Source organism: Hyla sarda, chromosome 2, assembly GCF_029499605.1.
Source record: "Hyla sarda isolate aHylSar1 chromosome 2, aHylSar1.hap1, whole genome shotgun sequence".
NCBI classification, from domain to species: Eukaryota; Metazoa; Chordata; class Amphibia; order Anura; family Hylidae; genus Hyla; species Hyla sarda.
Window position 1 is genome coordinate 317,937,386 of NC_079190.1, and position 15,929 is coordinate 317,953,314.

The 15,929-nt window shown below is 40.5% G+C and overlaps 1 protein-coding gene across 2 annotated transcripts in view; it reads left to right on the forward strand.

Annotated features, from left to right (window-relative positions):
- FOXP4 (forkhead box P4) overlaps positions 1-15,929 on the forward strand; it is a 72,408-nt gene that overhangs the window by 32,616 nt on the left and 23,863 nt on the right. For both annotated transcript variants that reach the window (XM_056557746.1, XM_056557747.1), the window contains exons 3-9: positions 5,914-6,003; positions 6,090-6,212; positions 7,373-7,459; positions 10,317-10,467; positions 10,662-10,851; positions 11,361-11,468; positions 14,626-14,713. In XM_056557746.1, the coding sequence (XP_056413721.1) occupies positions 5,914-6,003; positions 6,090-6,212; positions 7,373-7,459; positions 10,317-10,467; positions 10,662-10,851; positions 11,361-11,468; positions 14,626-14,713 (837 nt within the window). The remainder of the gene's footprint in view (positions 1-5,913; positions 6,004-6,089; positions 6,213-7,372; positions 7,460-10,316; positions 10,468-10,661; positions 10,852-11,360; positions 11,469-14,625; positions 14,714-15,929) is intronic.

Consider the following 15,929-nt stretch of genomic DNA (forward strand, 5'->3'; position numbering starts at 1 on the left):
TGCAGTAGTCTCTAAACAGTAGCCCTCCAGATGTTGCAAAACTACAACACCCAGCAGGCCCAGACAGTTGTTTGGGCATGCTGGGATTTGTAGTTTTGCAACAGCTGGAGGGCTACAGTTTGAGATCACTATACAGTGGTCTCTAAACTGTAGCCCTCCAGATCTTGCAAAACTGTTTGCTGTCTGGCCATGGTGGGATTTGTAGTTTTGCAACATCTGGAGGGGCACAGTTTGGAGATCACTGTGCAGTGGTCTCTAAACTGTAGCTCTCCAGATGTTGCAAAACTGCAAATCCCAGCATGCCCAACAGCTGTCTCGGCATGCTGGGAGTTGTAGTTGCGTACCTCCAGCTGTTGCATAACTACATCTCCCAGCATGCCCGTCGGCGATCAGTGCATGCTGGGAGTTGTAGTTTTGCAACAGCTGGAGGCACACTGAAGGTTTTCCAACCAGTGTGCTTCCAGCTGTTGCAAAATACAACTCCCAGCATGCACGGTCTATCAGTGCATGCTGGGAGTTGTAGTTTTGAAACAACTGGAGGTTTGCCCCCCCCCCCCCCCAATGTGAATGTACAGGGTACATTCACACGGGCGGGTCTACAGTAAGTTTCCTGCTTGAAGTTTGAGCTGCGGCAAATTTTTCACCACAGCGCAAACTCCTAGCGGGAAACTCACCATAGACCTGCGCCAGTGTGAATGTACCCTAAAAACACTACACTACACTACACTAACAAATAATGAATGGTAAAACACTACATATACACCCCCTTACACTCTCCCCCCCCCAATAAAAATGAAAAATGTATTGTACGGCAGTGTTTCCAAAACGGAGCCTCCAGCTTTTGCAAAACAACACCTCCCAGCATTTCTGGACAGCCACTTAATGTCCAGGCATGCTGGGAGTTTAGCAACAGCTGGTGGCACCCTGTTTGGGAATCACTGGTGCAGAATACCCCTATGTCCACACCTATGCAATCCCTAATTTAGTCCTCAAATGCGCATGGCGCTCTTTCACTTCGGAGCCCTGTCGTATTTCAAGGAAACAGTTTAGGGCCACATATGGGGTATTTCCGTACTCGAGAGAAATTGCACTGCTAATTATGGGGGTCTTTTTCTCCTTTTACCCCTTATGAAAAGGAAAAGTTGGGGGCTACACCAGCCTATTAGTGCAATTTTTTTTCCTTTTTTACACTAACATGCTAGTGTTACCCCATACTTCTTATTTTCACAAGCGGTAAAAGGAAAAAAGACCCCCGAAATTTGTAACACAATTTCTCTTGAGTACGAAAATACCCCATATGTGGGCGTAAAATGCTCTGCGGGCGCACAACAAGGCTCAGGAGTGAGAGCGCACCATGTACATTTGAGGCCTAAATTGGTGATTTGCACAGGGGTGGCTGATTTTACAGCGGTTCTGACATAAACACAAAAAAATAAATACCCACATGTGACCCCATTTTGGAAACTACACCCCTCACAGAATATAACAAGGGGTATAGTGAGCCTTAACACCCCACAGGTGTTTGACGAATTGTTGTTAAAGTTGGATGGGAAAATGGAAAAAAAAAATGTTTTCACTAAAATGCTTGGTGACCCTACATTTTTCATTTTCACAAGGGAAAATAGGAAAAAAGCCCCCCAAAATTTGTAACCCCATTTCTTCTGAGTAAGAACATACCCCATATGTGGATGTAAAGTGCTCTGCGGCTGAACTACAATGCTCAGAAGAGAAGCAGTGACATTGGGCTTTTGAAGAGAAAATTTGTCTGGAATTGAAGGCCCCGTGCGTTTACAAGGCCCCCATAGTGCCAGAACAATGGACCCCCCCCCACATGTGACCCCATTTTGGAAACTACTCCCCTCATGTAATGTAATAAGGGGTACAGTGAGAATTTACACCCCACAAATGTCTTACAGATTTTTGGAACATTGGTCCGTGAAAATGAAAAATGGAATTTTTCATTTGCACAGCCCACTGTTCCAAAGATCTGTCAAACGCCAGTGGGGTGTAAATACTCACTGAACCCCTTATTAAATTCTGTGAGGGATGTAGTTTCCAAAATGGGGTCACATATGGGGGGGTCCACTGTTCTGTCACCACAGGGGGCTTTGTAAACGCACATGGCCCCTGACTTCCATTCCAAACAAATTCACTCTCCAAAAGCTCAATGGCGCTCCTTTCTTCTGAGCATTTTAGTTCGCCAGCAGAGCACTTGATGTGCACACATGGGGTATTTCCATACTCAAAAGAAATGGAGTTACAAATTTTGGGGGTCATTTTCTCCTATTACCCCTTGTAAAAATGTAAAATTTAGGGAAAAACTGTATTTTACTGAAAAAAATTATTTTTTTCATTTACACATCCAAATTTAGCAAAAAGTCGTAGAAAACCTGTGAGGTGTTAAGGCTCACTGTACCCCTTGTTACATTCCTTGAGGGGTTTAGTTTCCAAAATATTATACCATGTGGGTTGTTTTTTGCTGTGCTCGCACCATAGGGGCTTCCTAAATGCAACATGCCCACCAAAAACCATTTCAGCAATATTTGCTTTCCAAAAGTAAAATGTGACTTCTTTTCTGAGCATTGTAGTTCGCCCACAGAGCATTTTACGTCCACACATGGGGTTATTGTCATACTTAAAAGAGATAGGGTTACAAATTTTGGGGGGCATTTTCTCCCATTACCTTTTGTAAAAATGGTAAATTTGGGGGGAAAAACCTGCACTTTAGTGAAAATTTTTTTTTATTTTACACATCCGACTTTAACGAAAAGTCGTCAGACACCTGTGGGGTGTTAAGGCTCACTGGACCCCTTGTTACGTGCATTGAAGGGTGGAGTTTCCAAAATAGTATGCCATGTGTTTTTTTTTTTTGTTTGTTTTTTTGCTGTTCTGGCACCAAGGAGGCTTCCTAAATGTGACATGCCCCCCAAAAACCATTTCATCAAAATTCACTCTCCAAAATCTCATTGTTGCTCCTTCCCTTCTGAGCCCTCTACTTCGCCGGCCGAACACTTGACATACACATATGAGGTATTTCCTTACTCAAGAGAAATTGGGTTACAAATTTTGGGGGACTTTTTCTCCTATTACCCCTTGCAAAAAATCAAAAACTGGATGTACAAGAACATGCGAGTGTAAAAAATGAAGATTTTGAATTTTCTCATTTTCTTCATTTTGCTGCTATTCCTGTGAAACACCTAAAGGGTTAACACACTTACTGAATGTCATTTTGAATACTTTGAGGGGTGCAGTTTTTATAATGGGGTAATTTGTGGGGTATTTCTAATATGAAGGCCCCTCAAATCCACTTCAAACCTGAACTGGTCCCTGAAAAATTCAGATTTTGAAAATTTTGTGAAAAATTGGAAAATTGCTGCTGAACTTTGAAGCCCTCTGATGTCTTCCAAAATTAAAAACATGTCAACTTTATGATGCCAACATAAAGTAGACATATTGTATATGTGAATCAATATATCATTTATTTGGAATGTCTATTTTCCTTAAAAGCAGAGAGCTTCAAAGTTAAAAAAAATGCTACATTTTCAATTTTTTCATGAAATTTTAGAATTTTTCACCAACAAAGTATCGGCGAAAATTTACCACTAACATAAAGTAGAATATGTCACGAAAAAACAAACTCTGAATTAGAATGAAAGGTAAAAGCATCCCATTAATTCATCAGCATTAATACTTAATGTGACAGTGGTCAGATGTGCAAAAAATGGCCGGGTCCTACAGTGAAAATTGGCTGGGTCCTTAAGGGGTTAAAGGGGTTGCTGCACTTGTATGTGCACTACTGACTTTTCACTTCGATAGCAGGCAAAACACTATATATATTCAATAGAAGTTCCTGGTACCGTAGTCCATCCTATTCACTTTAATCAGGAGTTAGAGATGGATCTCGAGGATAGGGCATCAATAAAGTCCTGGAAAACCCCTTTAATTTTATTTTGCCTAAAATACAGCAGTGACAGGATGGCCTATTAGGCATACAGTGTTTTTGATTGGGAGGATCCCCCCCCAAAAAAAGCTACAATGTTGCTCACAGTAAATAATCACATTATTTAATTTCATTTGATTAAAGCTTAAATATAAAAGCTGAGCTGTGATTGGTTGGTTGTTACAGAGAAAGCCAGACCATTTTTTGCCTAGACAGATTGACAAACCTGGGCCATTGTTTATAAATCTCCTATGCTGCAGATTTATTGCAGATTTAGCTTTCCTAATTGAAGACAAAATCTATCGAGAAAATCTACAATAAATCTGCAGCATTTCCAGTGGCAAAATTTACGTGCAGCAAACAAAAATCCATTTTGTCTGAATTCGTTTTTTATCTCAGCCACTTTGCTGGTACTGTAAATGCTGCAGATTTTAAGCAGAACGTCCACAGCAAATACATTTGACCATAGTTTTAGGGTGGTCATACAAAAAAATTAATGTCCCAGATTTATCTGCCTAAAACTTAAATGAGGTACGTTAGTTTGTGCACATGTTGGAGCATTAGTATGGCCACTCGGACCTCTTACCTTAACTCCTTATGTTACAAGAGTCCTAGAGGTAGGAGCTGCCCCTCAGTCCTGACATTGAAAAGACGCCACTTTTTCACCTGTGCATTAACAACATCTTCTCTGTATTCCTCTGTCAAGTTATTGCGCATGCACAAGATTTTTTGATTTTTCACATTCACAAGATTTTATAGCGGCCTCATAGATCATGTAATTAAGCGATTCAGCAGTTCTCTTTTCCTAAAACATGGGGCTTTTTATACAGTGTTATAGTAGTATTTTTGTGAAATAAGGGTGAGAAAAAATAATAAGTGCTTTGAAATTACATATTGGTGCCATTAAAAAATATTTAGGTTGTGTCCCCACTGTCATTTTTATGTAAAAAGTGTACAGTTTTGGACTGTCGGGCAATAGGTTCATAGCTGTTGTTTGTGCTAATGGTGGCGTTCTTATGTGGGCTTTTTGATATTTTTATTTTGTAGCTATGTACTTATTTATTTATTTTATATACATCTTGCTTTCCATCAGGTTAATGAACATTACAATAAAATTACATAACATTTTTTTTATTGCTGATTTCCCATATGGCTAGGGCTGAATTATTAGCCACATTTATTTGGAAAATAGGCCTGACACTTCCTGCAGAGCTGGGACTGTGGCAGGAAGTGCTTACACTTATCAGGAGGATAGGTATCAGGAAAAAACATCTCAACCTTTTTGCTGTAGACTCTTCCAGAATGTTCAGACACTTCTGTGCAAAGGTATTTATATGGACCAGCCAGATATTTAAAGACATTGGCCCACATTTATTATTGTAGTGTAAGTGAAGCATTTTTCTACACCTTTTTTTGTGTGCTGGTAATGTGTAGGAGCACCAAATTTATTAAATGTTCACCGAGCACTTGATAAATTTTGTGCAGGTCACATTTTCTAAAATTTCTCTCTTTACATACACCAAAAAGTTACGCCAGGTCTGGGATGGTGTAGTTTTAGAGACTTTTCAGTGGCTTTTCGTCTTTTTTGCACCTTTTTACAAAAGGCGCAGTTCATAAATCCCTTCTATATCATGTGTATTGCCAAAATCAGTGGATTGCAACTCAAAATCAGCAGAAATGTGTAAACAAAAAGGCGCAAAAAAGGCGCAAATAAACCCTGCTTGCGCCTTTTTGCGCCTCTTGTAGACACAAAAAACTGTCTAAAGACAATGATAAATGTCGGCCATTGAGCTCTCTGAATGTGGAAATAAAATGGAGAGACATAACAAAAATGGAGGTAAAGGAATGAACAGCTACTAAAGTAGATGAGTTTTTCATTTAATAAAACTGTGACTATTAGGTACAATTTACAGCAGATAAATTGTTTGTCTTCTGTATTCACGCTGAGGATGCTTAAATGATTTTTCCTATAGGCACTACAGATGGCCAGGCAGCTTTTGCTCCAGCAGGCAACAGGACTGAGCACTCCTAGCAGTACTGATAACAAGCAACCTTCAGTTCAGGTGAGACCATTGCACAAGTGCATTGTGGAGGAGAGGTCTTTTCATAAGGCTAGAAAGATCAGAACTTTTTTGTATTGGTACCACAGGTTCCAGTTTCAGTTGCTATGATGACACCACAGATGATCACGCAGCAACAGATGCAGCAGATCTTGTCTCCAGCCCAACTACAAGCTGTCATGCAGCAGCAGCAAGCTCTTATGTTACAGCAAGTAAGTTGTCTTCTACATTTAGAAATTCAAATCCGAGCCTATTTTGGGTCTTAAAAATGAAGCTTTTATTATATGGTACCACTTTGGGGATATATAAGGCATTGTTCATGTTTCTGCGAGTATTTCTGTTCTGCTTCATCACAGAAAGAGAATGTTAAGCGTAATAGTGGTTCCAGATCCATTGCATGAGAGACCCTGATAGTGCCTGATGGACCCCATGTACCTTAATAGGATTTTGTTGGAATTTTGTCATGATGTCCGGTATTTTACTGGACAAAACAGCACTGCATGCTGCTCCATTTTGACCTATATTTTGGTCCATTCACACTACAGAATTTCCTCTACTTCCATATGCAAATACATTTTTTTTTGCATTGCCACATTCATGACATAGCTAATGAGAATTGTTCATTATTAGGCCCCGTTCACACTACGGAATCTCCGCTCGCTGAATTCCGCGAGCAGAGATTCCGCCTGGCGGCCGCCGCCGTAGGAGCTTCGGCGCTAGGGCCGCGGGGCACTGAGCCGTCACCATTGACGGCTATGCAGTGCTCGCGGAATCCACGCAAAGAATGAACATGTTCTTTCTTTGCGTGGAACAATGTCAGCGGCGCCGCGGAAATTCCGCAGTGTGAACGGGTCTCGCGGAGACCCATTCACACTAATGTTAAGTTCACACCGCGGAATTCTGCTCTCGGAGTTCCGCTCATGGAATTCCACGAGAATTCCGTAGTGTGAACATAGCCTTAAAGGGAACTTGTCATCACTTTCATGCCAACTAATGCCGTCTGAATCCCAAGTTATTGGGGTGGTCCCTAGAAGCTTTTCCCCACCCTCCAGCCTTGACTGATGGATATCTTCCTGTTTAGGTATTGGGAGAGATCTATCTATTAAAGACCGGTAGGGCAAGCGGAAGCCACCAATAACTCCTGGTTCAGGCATCATGAAAGAATTGATAGGTTCTTTATACAGGGTATATTTTTTTATAGATAATTTCTAATTATTGTATTCTTAAAATTTTGACATCACAGCAGATGATAGTATTTTTACTGTATTAGATTCAATATGTCTTTACTATACTTGGCCTGTAAACAAGAAGCTTTGTATGCTTCCAGTCACAGCTTCCTTTCAGTTATTGTGTCTCCTTTTTATCTTGGCAGCTTCAGGAATATTACAAGAAACAACAAGAACAGCTACACCTCCAGTTACTTTCCCAGCAACAGGCAGGGAAACAGCAGCATAAAGAGGTTAGCAGTTTCCATCTGAATACTCCAATCTTGCTCCTAATCCTCCCCAAAAAATTTCTGACTCTTAAAGTAACATTCACAATTAATTTTCTTCAAGAATGGATGAGATAGCATGCCTGGAGGAACTAGACATTATAAGATGAGGTCATTTCAGCAACGTAGAAATATAGATCACATTTACTTAAAAGAAGCTTTTCTTACAAAAAAAGCGGCAGCATTATTGAGACCCGCCACAATGTTATATGGGGAAGGCTGCACAGGAGCAAAATACTGATAAACATCTGTTCACATGCACCGATACATGAGAGGGTGGTTGCTTAGCATTATATTTGCATATAGAGAAAGCATCTATAGTGCAAGACTACAATGGGATTGGGATCCCGCAGGACCCAATAAAAAAACCTGTGAACTTACAGTAGGTCCCGCCAAATCCTGCACAGTCCAACAAACCTATATAGCGGCACAGGGGAGTGATGAAATGGCACAAGGGGGTAATGAAATGGCACTCAGGGGCAGTAAGCAGTGACAGAATTTTAGCAGGAGCAGGCAGGATTGGACACACATGTTAAAGGGGTGGCACTCACACCTTGCAGGAGCGAGCGGTACTGGTCAGAAATCCAGCGGGAACAGGAATAAGAAACAGTTTTGCGCAGGGCTCTAATCTATAGGGTGCCAGTCATGCCAGCCTACAATCAATAATTATGCCCCTACTATTTATACCATAGTGAATGGACTTGCATAGCTACAGTTACATCTTCTCACTTGATGTTATATTAAGGGAGTGAAACTGACCACCAAGAATTAGTTCCACTGAACTAACAATATCCTACTAATAATTTTCACTGTCATGTCAGATGTCTTTTCAGGGTGCATATAAGCTTAAATAAGGTTGACATAGTTACTTTTAAGGGGATTTATATACTTACATAGGCTGTAAGGCTTAAAAAAAAAAAAAAAACATAAGTCTGTCCAGTTCAGCCTATTCTCCAAGTACTGGAAGGAAGGCAAAAAAAAAAAAAAAAAACATGAGGCAGAAGCCAAATTTCCTCATTTTAGAGAGTTCCTTCCTGACTCCAAATCAGAATAAATCCCTTGTTCAACACCCGTCTTCAGAATCTGGTTGCTGTAACTTGTAATATAAATTTTCTTCAGAAATGCATCCAGGCCCCTCTTTTTAATTAGTTCACCGTGACCACTTCCTCTGGCAGAGAGTTCCATGGTCTCACTGCTCTTACAGTAAAAAACCCTGTCTGTGCTAGTGTCAAAACTCTTTTTTTCTTTAGAAGTAGAGGATGCCCCCTTGCTATTGATGAAGTCCTGGGCATAAATAGATCATGGGAGAAATATCTGTACTACACTTCGACAGAATTATACATAGTTATTAGGTTGCCCCTAATTTTGAAAATCTTTCTGGGTATTTTAGTCCTCCAATTCTATTTATCGCTCTTGTTGCCTGTCTTTGAACCCTATCCAGCTCCGCTTTATCTGTCTTGTTCATTGTGATGGTGTGTTGTCTGACTAGTTATTTGTACAATGGTAAAACTATTTAATTGTTCATCTATGCCCCTTTTGATGTACCATCTGATTTTATTTGCCTTTGTAGCAACTGACACTGGTTGCTACAGTTAAAGCTACTCCTACGATCCTCTACACTTTTCTCTATAGTGTTTACACTTTACACAGTTTAGTATCATCTGCAAAGATTGACACTTTACTATACAATCCTTTTACAAGGTCATTAATAAATATATGAAAAAATATGGCCTAGAACTGACCGCTGTGGTACCCCACTAGTAACAGTCACCAAATCAGAATAAGTACCATTTATAACCACTCTCTGTTTCCTATCACTGAGCCAATTACTAATACAATTACACATATTTTCCCCCAGCCCAATCCTTCTCATTTAATGTAACAATCCTTTATGTGGCACCGTATCAACTGCTTTGGAAAAATCCAGATATACGACACCCCTTTAACCTAACATGCTTATAGTTTGTATATACATTTTTTTTACTTTTAATATTGCCACCATATTTACTATGCACCAATCCTGGGGAACAGACCTTGTTACAATAAAGTCCTTAAATAATGCAATTAGGGGTCTATTTAGTACATTACTGAACTCCCTTAGAACTTGGGGGTGAATACCATCTGGACTTAATTAAAAAAAAGTCTCTTTGGGATGTTTATGTCCCAAAATACATATTGAAATATCTTTCACAATACAGACATATTTTAGCACATAACTGGCAAAATTTTAGCCCGTATTTTAAGATGTAATTGTCCAAAAAGAAGTACCTTTTACATCTGTAACAATTACAGATGCAATAGCAAACCATTTGGGAGCTAAGGGACATTTATCAAGTTAATTCAGACGAAACTGCTAAAGCTAAAAAGGCTGTTTAAAAAAAAAAAAAAATACAGAAAACAAAAGAAAAACAGGTACATGGCCTAAAACAAAAAGCAACACAAACTCTGCATTTCTGTACTACGATAGCTATATCTGTTCATTTCCTCAGCTATAATATGTAGCATGAAAAGGAAAGTCCATTCCTGTTACCAAATACACTGTGGGGTGATCAGTTCCATCCATACATCATTGACCTGCTTCTACAATACCTGGGGGTGCCGATAGCTTACCCTTTGTAATAGGGATCATTCTTGTGATCTCGTGAATATACTAGGTTTAATTAGCAGGAAAGCATAAATCTTTCTTGTATTAGTCACTGTTTGCAGGACTGGATGTTCTGTGTACAACCCTCTAAATACCTGTCTGTTTTCCATATGTTGGCATAGCATTGTATAAACTCTTGTTATTGCTTGTGTATTTCTTACTGAGCTATCTGATTTCCAGGCAGCACTGGGGAATAAACAGCTAGCATTCCAACAACAGCTATTACAGATGCAGCAGCTACAACAGCAGCACTTGTTAAATCTACAGAGACAAAGCCTGGTAGGACTGCAGCCAGGCCAAGGACAAGTGACATTGCCAGGCCTGCCACAAGGTGAGAATTAATAGTTGTCTGCATGCAAAAAATAGGGGTAAAATAGGTATTATTCTTTATCTGATATTATAACACTGACATGAATGCTGAAGCCTGCAGTGTCCAGTCTTTAAGCAAATAGCAGAAAAGGACTATTTGTAGAGTATATGAAGCTTTAATGTTTCCTTACACATCATTTTGGAATCTCCTCCTAGCTGTGTCCCCATCAGATCTTCAGCAGCTCCTGAAGGAGATGAGTAACAATCAAGAGGATTCCAGCAAAGACAATGTTGAACTGAGCAGCACAATCTCTACCTCATTCTCAAGCAACAAGGTGTCTCCTCCCACAGTTCACCCTTCTTTACCTAATGGTCAAAGTGCCCTACAGAATCCACGGCGGGACAGGTAATGGCAGCATGAGCGGTATAAGTGTAAGACTGTTCATACCTGTGGTCAGCTTCTCTCGAAGGGTTTTCAATCTTGTCTGTCAGTTTTTAGCAACTAGTTAATTGGCATATGAAGCATGTCAACAAAAGCAGATTCATTATGTAAAACATATCCACTACTGTTTTCTGTTGTCATCTTTAAACATTACACAAGTCAAAAGTTAAGATCAGTGCTGAGATTCCCTCCGATCTTTAGATATAGCTTAGTGAAGCTGTGTGCCTCGCTCCTTGGCTAGGCCTGCAGTCCAACTGATTTACAGCAGACTGGATCAGTTATAGTCTATGAATCCCGTCTCCTGTATTGAGCAGAGCCGGGGAGTGAAGTGTGCTACCCCAAACTTCTAAGCACTAAGACCCTGACTGATCTTAACTGTTGACATCTCAAACGTAAAATTAAATGACAGTAAGGATTTAATCTATCCACAGTATCTATGTATGTTTCAATTGTAAACCTTATTTTTCCCGCAGCTCATCACATTATGAGGTTCCTCCCAGTTCACACCCACTTTATGGACATGGTGAATGTCGGTGGCCAGGCTGTGAGGCTTTATGTGAGGATATGGGACAATTTATTAAGTAAGTATGGACTGTATAATCCATTACAATGTGTGCACTTGTAATGGGACACATATGCATTATGTGATTATTGGAGAATTTCCATTTAAATTACATTTTGTCATATAGCCTACAGTGTACCAAGCTCATATTTGTTAAATAACATACTAATATAATACATCATTGATTTATATCTGACCTTATGTCATTGATATTCTTTATATAATTTCATTTATATTATGGTCTGTTTTTATTACTCTTTTACCCCTTCATGACCCGGGGGTTTTCTGTTTTTTGCACTATTGTTTTCTCCTCCTTACCTTTAAAAAATCATAACTCTTTAAATTTTGCACCTAAAAATCCATATGATGGCTTATTTTTTTCACCACCAATTCTACTTTGTAATGACATCAGTCATTTTACCCAAAAGTCTACAGCAGAAGAAAAAAAAATCGTTGTGCGACAAAATTGAAGCAAAAACAAAATTTTGTAACTTTTGGGGGCTTCCGTTTCTATACAGAGAATTTTTTTGGTGAAAATGACACCTTATCTTTAACCTGTAGGTCCAGACGATTAAAATGATACCCTACTTATATAGGTTTGATTTTGTCGTACTTCTGGAAAAAATCCTAACTACATGCAGGAAAATTAATACGTTTAAAATTGTCATCTTCTGACCACTATAACTTTTTTATTCTTCTGCATATGGGGCGGTACTAGGGCTAATTTTTTGGCGACGTGATGTGAAGTTTTTATCGGTACCATTTTTGTAATGATCAGACTTTTTGATCGCTTTTTATAAATGTTTTCATGATATAAAAAGTGACAAAAAATACACTATTTTGGACTTTGGAATTTTTTTGGCGCGTACGCCATTGACCGTGCGGTTTAATTAATGATATATTTTTATAACTCGGACATTTCCGCATTTGGCGATACCACATATGTTTATTTTTATTTACACAGTTTGTTTTTTTTTAAATGGGAAAAGGGGGGTGATTCAAACTTTTATTAGGGAAGGGGTTAAATGATCTTTATTCACTTTTTTTTTCCACTTTTTTTTTTGCAATGTTATAGCTCCCATAGGGACCTATAACACTGCACACACTGATCTTTTACATTGTTCAATGGTTTCTCATAGGATAACAATGATCAATGATTCTACAGCTTGACTGCTCATGCCTGGATCTCAGGCACTGAGCAGTCATTCGGCGATCGGACAGCATGGAGGTAGGGACCCTCCGGCTGTCCTGTAAGCTGTTCGGGATGCCGCGATTTCTTTGCAGCGATCCCGAACAGCTCCCTGAGCTAACCGGCATTAGTTTACTTTCACTTTAGACGCGGCATTCAACTTTGCTCCCGCGTTATAGAATGGGAGCTGACCCATGACGTACATGTATGTCACGGCTCGGGAAAGGGTTAATTTTAAACAATTGTAACCAATAAATGTACATATCATTTTTATAATAACTGTGTTATTATTTTATTATATTGCAAAAGTTACTTCTACCTAGGGCTGGGTGGTATATCTGTTCATACCGAATACTGACATTTTTTCCCTGCACGATATGAATTTTTCCCATATTGCAATACCGGTTGGGCTCCCCCCCCCCCCCCTCGAATGAATGAATTATCACTTGCAGATGAGTTGCGGCGGCGCTTTAAATGAATGACTTGTGGACCGCCAGTGCTTTAAATGAATGACTTGCAGGACGCCGGCGCTTTAAATGAATGACTTGTGGACCGCCAGCGCTTTAAATGAATGACTTGCAGGACGCCGGCGCTTTAAATGAACGACTTGCGGGCGCGGTGCTTTAAATGAATGACTTGCGGGCCGCCGGCAAGCTGTCACCTCCCTGTGCAAGCGCTAAAAGCCTGGCTTTTAGTGCTTGCAGGGGAGGTGACAACTTCCAGCTCGCAACTTAAAGGAAAACTGTCAGATATTTTCTCCCGCACTATCCACAGTATAGTGCGGGAGACGCTGATTAAAACGAGCCCTACCTTACCTGGATCTGCCCGGCCGTTCGCTCGCAATTGTAGTTTTATTCTATGTGTATATCTTGCTGTAACTGGCATGGGCGGGGTTTCTGCAGGTTAACTGGCACTGACGTCAGCGCCGCTTATAAATATTCATCCCCCTCTCTCCAGTTAGGAGCAGCAAAGAGAGGGAGAACTGGAGGGAGGGGGAATGAATATTCATAAGCAGCGCTGACGTCCGTGACAGTTAACCTGCAGAAGCCTTGGCCGTGCCAGTTACAGCAAGATATACACATAGAATATAACTACAATTGTGGGCGAACGGCCGGGCGGATCCGGGTAAGGTAGGGCTAGTTTTAATCGGCATATCCCGCACTATCCACCAGTATAGTGCGGGAGAAAATATCTGACAGTTTTCCCTTAATTGTTTCCATCTCATTCATTTAAAGCGCCGGCGGCCCGCAAGTCATTCATTTAAAGTGCAGCGGCCCGCATTTAATTAATTTAAAGCACCACGGCCCGCATTTTATTAATTTAAAGCGCCGCGGCCCGCATTTCATTAATTTAAATCGCCACGGTCTGGAGGAGAGGGGAGGGGGGGGGAGATTTAGAGAAATATAGCAGCACCTGGGGGTCATATATGATTAGTTCCTCGGGGAATGGGGGGGGAAATACCGTTAAATACCGTGGAACCGCCAATACCATGATATGCATTTTTGGTCATACTGCCCAGCCCTACTTCCACCATTACTTCATAGAACTTGTATCTGGGAAAATAGTTGGGCCCAGATATGGTGAATTGCATTGTTTGTATATTTTTGGCAATTCATAACGGTCATATTTCTTATATTTTTGTTGACCATAAATAATAATTAATAAATTAGCTATTAACCCCCACATCTTTGACAGACCCTTCCTCTTTAAAAACTTTCATATTTGCTCCTTGGCAACAGACTACAAACCGTCATTCTGTTACTAACCAAGCTGCAGTTTGATGTCTAAAGAACAAATTAGTCCTGCGTGGGTAGTCTGGAAATGGGAAGCTACATTTCAAAATTTAAGAAATTCAGTCAGTCTAAGAATTTGTCCTTCTTTAATGTTGTTTAAGCCTATATACAAGTGTACATCACATGCTGTGTCAAGTAAGTTTTATTCATTGTTAGATACTATTGTATATACTTACCATTTATATTTTGTAAAGGCATCTAAATACAGAACATGCGTTGGATGACCGCAGTACAGCTCAGTGCAGGGTACAGATGCAGGTGGTCCAGCAGCTGGAGATACAGGTAACTGGAAGCTTTATGGTTCATATTTGTTTAACCCCTTAGCACCATCCTGTGTATTTAAACTGGGAAAGTGAATGGAGACAGTATGGTGCAGGCTTGAGCTGAGCATGCTCAATTTGCCATGGGTGCTGGGTTTATTATACAACTGACACCTGCCTGCAGAATGGGAGATAACTATGTTCCAATCCTTTCAACCCGTCAGGTGCTGTGAATAATAGTGTCCATGGCATCTGAAGGGCTAGACATATGTGTAAGGTGCCCTCTGTGTTCTGAGTGGTTATCATGGGAGTTGGAAACCTAGTAAAGATCCTAAGGTCTACTGCTTTTTTCCAGAGGGCTACTTAGAGTCAGTGTCACAGAAAAATTGGTAAAATTACATTGCATGGTAATACAGAAGTATAGCAGTATATTGTACATGTACATTTCCCCTTGTGAGCCTAAAGAAAAAGTTTAAGGAAGCAACAACAATATATCTATAAAAGAAGGTTAAAACACCACCTTTTTCTATTTATCAGGTACAAAAAATCTAAACAATAAAAAAAATAAAGATAGTTGGCACCTGGAAATGCCTACCTTTCTTAACCCCCTAATGACATCGGACGTAAATGTATGTCATGGTGCAGTGGGACTCAACATACCATGACGTACATTTACGTCAAGTACATTAACCTTCCATTTCATCCCTCGGTGGCACACAAAGGGGAATGCAAAGCATTAAATAAAAGGGGGGGGGGGGTAAAGAAGATGCTATTTCCAGCACATGTCTGCCAAAGGACACCTCCCTGCTAGCTGTGAGATTCAGCTTGTAATGGTTGATGAAGGTTTCCGGAGGGGCCCATGTAGCAGCTCGACATATCTAATCAAGAGAGACTTGTTCTAGGTTCGCCCAGGATATAGACGCAGCTCTGGTGGAATGAGCATGGACAGCAATTGGGCAGTCTTCCCCATGGATGGAATAGCAGAAACAAATGACTTCCTTAATCCAACGGGCTAGAGAAGCCTTGTGTTACAGTTGCGCTCCGGTCGGACTCGCCGGCCGTTAGTGCTTTCTGTCAGAGCTGTCGGCGGGGCTGTGATTCGCAGTACGGGACGTGCCCGCATGCGAGTCTCAGCACATCGCTTACCTGCAGCTCCGGCGTGTGTGCCTATGGCCCCTTTGGGCGTGCGTGCCGGAGCTCTGTTTCTTAAAGGGCCAGTACCCTATTAGTCTAAGTGT